Raw genomic sequence first — 6,816 nt, forward strand, 5'->3', positions numbered from 1 at the left:
TATTTATTTCTAGACTATATTAGGTCCATACGAAACTTTTTAGAAGGTATGCGTAAAAATATATTGAAGTTGAATTTTAAGGGACACCCTAGCGAACACCCTTCTCAATGAAAAGAAGCATCTCAGGATCAGTTAGCAGTTCAAGTTCTACTTCAGTATGCTTTAACATTGCAGCATTTGATAGACCGGGAGCAGTATAGAAATGAAGTGCATCGAGATTGTACGTCTTGAAACAACTAAGTCTAAAGTTTTCAAAGACATCAGCCAAGAGAAGTACGTCAGGCTTCAAATACAAGTCTGAGTACTCTCCCAGCGTGTTGATTTTAAATTCACTCCAAACTACTTGAGCAAAAGCATAGTCATCATCAGAAATAGTTGAGTTTGTTAATTTTGAATAAAATGATTCCTGGTTAGCTAACTGTGTCTCGTCTAGTCTGTCAATACTGTCAATGTACTCATATGGGAATACACCCTTACGTATTGCTAGTTTAAATTTGTCAGGGTCAGGGTAGTGTAGTTGCGTAATCTGTTTGTCTTTGTCATCAAGGTATGAAGCTAATTTCTCTAAACTGGAGGCCATGAATCTAAAAGAGTCAATAAATCTTAAAGAGACTGAAGTATTTTTAACTGATTTTGTGAAAGAAATGTAACGCTCTTTATTGATTGGTAATAATGAAATTTCACCCTCAAATACTGTAGCTAAGGACTTAATTATGAAGTGTGAGTCGTAGCCGGATAAATTATGAAAGACAACTGGGATAATGGTAGATTTTTGATAATTAACGTTACATGATTTATGTGCAGCATCTCTGTAATTACCTGTCAAGTGACAATGATCATAAACTTTATCTGAAGCAGAAGTGATTGGTTTTTCACAGATGTGACACATAGTTGCCTGGTTGTGTCTATCTTGTTGCTCTTTCGTTAATGGTTTCATTTTAATAGGATTCTTTAGAATTTTTTCAAAGTTCAGAGCTAATGACTCTAATTGTTTAACAAACCAGTTAATGCAACCAGGAGAACGGTTTAATTCAAATTTGGAGAGTGTGTCATCATAGCTGCAATGTACATAGTAAGCAATACTGTGTGGAACATGTTTATTAATTGTCTTTTCATCATCTCCCGGGGGTTCGAGTGTGCATTCTAGATCCGCGTAAACTACAAACGGCACAGTATCTTTAGACTTAAAATCTTTGAATTTCAAAATTTTATTTTTTTCACTGGGAAATTCCATGCGGACTTTGTTAGATTTAAAATAGTCTACTCGGTGCTCTAAATAACATTTTTCTAATTTGAAATAATTCAAACAACGATCACAAAAGTACAATTTATGTTTACCTAGAGATATTTGACTTCTAATTAATGCAGAAAGATTATGTATCCATGCAAAGTGATAGACTGACTCAATATTATCTAAATTATCGGTATAATTAACACTTTTTTTAATCATTAATAAATGTATTGTCGGTATTTCTGACTCGAAGTTGTTTAAATATAATGGGATAATAGTGCTTTTTTCAGACTTTTTACCCGTGAATTCTGACTCTATACCATATACATTAATGCTAAGGTTATTCATTTTTTCAAATTTCGGCACATCATTAAGTTTAATTGGAAATTGAATACCTTCATAGTTCAATCTGACGCTGAAGTGACGATAACTTGAAGGGTCCGCTGGAACCAATACTGGTGGATGCAAGGCAGCGTTGACACACCACAGGAAGCAGAACTCATCATTGTTCTGGATGTTCGTAACTGCATGCTTCCTGATAATATCCTGCGGTAATCTGACGAAGGTGGAGTTTCCAACTTGGGTTGGTGCGAATCTTGACATAGTCACCATCAAGCTGTTCGGTCCAAGCAGACTCCATCCGGAACCCTCATGCTCAAAATCTTCAATTCTTTGAAGTAATTTGTCATAGACATGTTGACTAAACCAATCCTGAAGAGATGTGGCAGGGAGAATCTCGCGGCTTTTTGTGATGAAAGACTTTCGCTCTTCTACATCTTCTTGTTTCCGGAATGTGCAAAAGAGTTCAACATTCACTTTCAACCCTGCCAGATCTCTCAAGACACTCTGCACCTTGTTGATGACGATGTCCCGTGAGGCCTGGAGAAATGATGCTGGATCTTTGTGATGCTGGTTGATAACACATCCAGTCTGGATGTTACCAGCGAAAGCATTCTCCAAGTCCTTCCATTTGACTCCTTGGTTGAGATCTCCACCAACAACTTGGTTACCGAGTCTGGAGAACTAATCGGTAAACCAGTTGAGTTGGTTGATGTGTGCTTGAACACTTCGTCTCACTTGAATTGATGTTCCAGGATCGCGTAATATAGTGTTGAAGTACTGGATAGTTTCATTGCACACCCTTAAACACCTTTGACGATGATTATCAGTGAGCTGCTCTCCCAACAGATCAGCATATGAGACAGCAATAGTGTCCACCAAGTTTTTGAGAGCCTCAATGAAGTTAGGTTGAGCCATCTTGGGAAGACGCACATTTCACTACGGTCTGGTTTCACAATATTGAAGGTTATGCACACTGTTTATAGGTTATATACACTGTTTATAGGTTATGTACACTTTTATAGGTTATGTGACTGTTTATAGGTTATGTACACTACACAATAGTTTTTGCACACTGGACTATACTCGCGTACTTCACAACACTGAACTTCACTATATTTTATATAACACTGAATACTGTTTAATCATGAGAGATGTACTTCGTTTTTGTGAAGTACGCTCTCGGCGAGCTGCTTATATAGGCAGAAAATACTGCGCAGTTACCCCCACTCCTCTACCTCAAAAACGATTTGATGACGTCATCTACTACGCAGTTAGAAATAGAACAAAGAAAAACTGCGCAGTTACGCAACCTTGAACAGGTTCAAACCTGTCTGATGATGTCATCTACTACGCAGTTAGAAGTAATGCAAGCTGCCACCAGATGGCGCTGCGTAAAATCCTTCTCGCAAGCAGTTATCATAACTTCATTTTAAATATATAAAACATGGATATATCATACTACAAATGCGTAATCCTGAACTATTGATCTGTTATGGCCGAGCCGAAGGCGGGTTAATAGTTGAGGATGCTTTTTTCTAACCTCAAAATGTTGAACTTGAATTCAAAATGACGGAAATCAGATTCAAAATGGCGGATTCACAAATCAAAATGACGGATAGCAGCCATCAGATGGTAGATAGCAACCACCAGATGGCGGACAGCAGCCACCAGATGGCGGATAGCAGCCACCAGATGGCTGATAGCGAATTCACAATGGTGGATAAATTTTAAAAATGGCGGGAAAATGGCGGACAGTAAGATGGCAGCAGAATACACCACCAGCGCCACCTGCAAAACCTCGACCCTATCCTCAAACTGTCGGTAAAACAGGTCGCACATATCGACAGATGGTACTTAACATGGACATGGACCCATAAATCTGTTTTACCGATGGAGCCAGATCCCCCTGATACCCTACTAACATTGTCAGAATTACTATATTAGATCTTTCTTATATTTATATATAAGATTATAGTATATTAAAAACGTGCAATTTTACTCTTGTATTTTTCGTCTTTTAATTTTTCATTGAATTTATCAAACTCTTCGATTGTTGATAGCGGAAATTCTAATTTTCGGACCACGTGATTCCTTTCACCTTCAGGGTCTGTTTGACTGGAATCTAACAGCAGAGTACTGTTATTTTTTTTATTTCAGACAGAATTTGGGTAACGTCAGCAGATATGTTTTGGATCTGGCCTTTTAAATTTGCGAATTGTTTTGACAGACTGTTGTAATTTTCTTTCATACGCTCAAGCAAAAAATCTGTTGAAAATAAAATATATATTACTGTAATGATTTAAATATCAAAATTCTTGCACTAATACAAATATAAGAATCGATTCCATGATTTCAGAATAAAATCCATGCTATAACCTTAGATAATAATTGTAATAAATATAGATAACATAATGAAAAAAAAAAAAAAAATTATTTTTTGTTACCATTAGATACTGTATGTTTTGTTGATGATGAACTCGATCTAGCCTCTAATATGTTTATTTCAGCTTCTGAGTCGGATTTATTACGATGATGATATTGAGATGGATTATCAGCAATTATATTGCTAATGTATTGTCTTCATGTAGTCTTTTAATACGCATATTTAAATTCCTCAAACTTGGGTTGATTTTTTTCAATTTTCTATCTTTAATTGATGGAGATTGTGATGGTGATAATGATCATGCTGATAAGGGTGATAGTGGTGTAGATGGTGATCTAATTCTTTTTCTTTTCTTTGAGCCATCAATGTAGTTGCTACTGTCATTGATCCGTTTTTGCTTAGTTTCATTATTTATTTTTTAAAACGTTTAGATAATGATGACGGTGGTGATAAAGATGACGATGATGATGTTGATGTAGATGATGAGTTGAGACTATTTTTTTTTAGACGTTTTACAAAAAGTCTGTCCGTTTGGATAGGTTTCTTCACTTTTTTTTGGTTACCCGGGTAAAAAACTTTATATATAATTATATATAATGTTATATATAATTATATATGGAAATTGGCCTTATATAATTATATATAGTTATATATAACTATATATAATTATATAAAACTATATATAACTATATATAACCATATTTAATTATATATTTATTACATCTAATTAATTATTGGGTTAAATTTATGGATAGAGTATTTCATATGTTCCTACGCTATTCTCTGAAACCAATTAAAATACAAAAAAAAATCGCTAGACATAATTTTACAGCTATAACACAAGCGGTCACCCATTCAACTATTAACCCTGCTCAATGCTGCTTAACTTTGGTGATCTCCGTGAGTCTTGAAGTTTCTGTCTGCTGTGCTGCTGTCTTAGATGTTAATGATTCTATGATCTACATAGTGTATCATATGAGTATCATAAATATAATATAAAAATTGATTTTATAATATATTTGGGTAGTCATAATTCATAATTTATTTCTTCTACCGACTCTCATTGTAATATAACACTTATTTAATTAATAAAATAAATAATGATTTTACTATTAGGTAGTAGCAGAGAAGACCGAAACATCTCATAGGAAATATAACAAATTTTGTATTTCAGAATTATTTAAACGTAATTATAAACATCATTTTACACTTTTTGTAATTATCAAGAAAAAATTTTTTTTCAAAGAAAAAATTTTTATACATGTTAATTATATATAAGCATATATAATTATATATACTTATACATAATTATATATGGGATTATATATAATTATATATACTTATATATAATTATATATGGGACTATATATAATTTTGCATGTCTATATATTGCTCCATATATAGTCATATATAATTATATATAAGCTTATATACAATGTATAATCGTGTATGATTATATATAATTATATATGATTATATAGAAAAATTTTTTCTCAGGTATGTCTGTAAAAATATAAGTGCAATTAATACAGTATGGTAATAAATTTTGATGTTAACATTAATTTTAAGTAGTTTATTCCACTGTTGTATACTTGTTTTTTGTGAATATATCAATTAACTTGAAAGTAAGAAGAAATTTTTATATAAAGGCTAATTATATATAAACATATATAATTATATATACTTATATATGGGACTATATGTAATTTTGCATGGTTCTATATTGCTCCATATATAATCATATATAATTATATATAATCTTGAATAGTTGTATGTTGATCCATATATAGTCATATATAATTATATATAATCTTGCATGGCTGTATATTGCTCCATATATAATTATATATAATTATACGAAACCCCGACAGTCATTATATATAATTATACAAAACCCCGAAAGTCATTATATATAATTATATATAATTATATGAAAACCCGAACGTCATTATATATAATTATATATAGTTATATATCAATTATATATACTTATATATAATTAGATATAGTTATATATAATTATTTTTACTCGGGTACAATTTTTTGGACTTTTAAATTTCTTCGATTCTAGTGGGATAAAAAATTTTAATAACTTTTAAAGTGGGATAAATAACATTTTAAATAGAACAAATAAAATGACAGCAGCATAACTTAATTAATTGTAAAAAAATTAGCAATTGAAAATAAATTGATATTAATTAATATTCCTTGTCAAAAAATTTTATGAGTATAAAATTTATCAGAAATTAATCAACAATGTTTACATTTTGAATAATAAATATTACCTGGAATTTCAGTGGGTTCATTGGCTAACTCTGAAGCTGCTTGGCTAAATATATTATCCAGTTTTGATTTATCCTTTGATGACGATTTTAACTTGAAAGTCTTTTCAACCGCAGCAGCTTTTGCTTTAGCAGACTGCTCGTTATCAGTAGAAAAAGCATAAGGTTCTTTTTCTAATCGTAGTAATTTTTTTTCTGCCTCTTCCATTGTTTCTGATAACATTAATTGTAATTGTAATTACTTTCTTGTTATTATGACAATAAGATATTAATTTTAATAAATCTATAATTCAAATAACAATACATTACCTGCTACGCCACGTATTTCAACATGAAACGTTGGCCACGTCGGATCAGGCTCATCACAATATTTCACCATTGTTTGTAATAATTTGCAATATTTAGAATTTTTTAGCAATGATTCAGGCATATATTTACATCCAGTACCACCGTATTCTTTATAATGATCTAACCAAGAACTTGGTACTATATCTATTTCTTTACTGGATGAATCATTTACAAATAGAACTAACGCGTACTTGTAAGTCATCTGAAAAAACGGATTATTGAAATATAAA

The 6,816-nt window shown here is 31.8% G+C and overlaps 1 protein-coding gene across 1 annotated transcript; it reads right to left on the reverse strand.

The window, feature by feature from the left end:
* Window positions 1-4,828: 4,828 nt before the first annotated feature.
* LOC141533460 (uncharacterized) lies at window positions 4,829-6,455 on the reverse strand. Its single transcript, XM_074252354.1, has 3 exons — window positions 6,242-6,455; window positions 5,986-6,023; window positions 4,829-4,915 (listed from the first exon to the last, which is right to left on the reverse strand). The coding sequence occupies exons 1-3, from the start codon at window positions 6,444-6,446 to the stop codon at window positions 4,829-4,831; spliced, it is 330 nt and encodes a 109-aa protein (XP_074108455.1). The 5' UTR covers window positions 6,447-6,455.
* Window positions 6,456-6,816: the final 361 nt, after the last annotated feature.

The sequence above is a fragment of the Cotesia typhae genome, unplaced genomic scaffold, assembly GCF_013202065.1.
Source record: "Cotesia typhae breed Kobodo isofemale line unplaced genomic scaffold, CoteBio_Ctyphae contig_9, whole genome shotgun sequence".
In the NCBI taxonomy this organism is placed as follows: Eukaryota; Metazoa; Arthropoda; class Insecta; order Hymenoptera; family Braconidae; genus Cotesia; species Cotesia typhae.

Coding starts and splice junctions, on each gene's coding strand:
- LOC141533460 (XM_074252354.1), bottom strand. CDS start 6,446: ATGGAAGAGGCAGAAAAAAAATTACTACGATTAGAAAAAGAACCTTAT. Junction 6,024..6,241: donor TGAACCCACTGAAATTCCAG/GTAATATTTATT, acceptor TTATCCCACTAG/AATCGAAGAAATTTAAAAGT. Junction 4,916..5,985: donor GTCCAAAAAATTGTACCCGA/GTAAAAATAATT, acceptor TACACTATGTAG/ATCATAGAATCATTAACATC.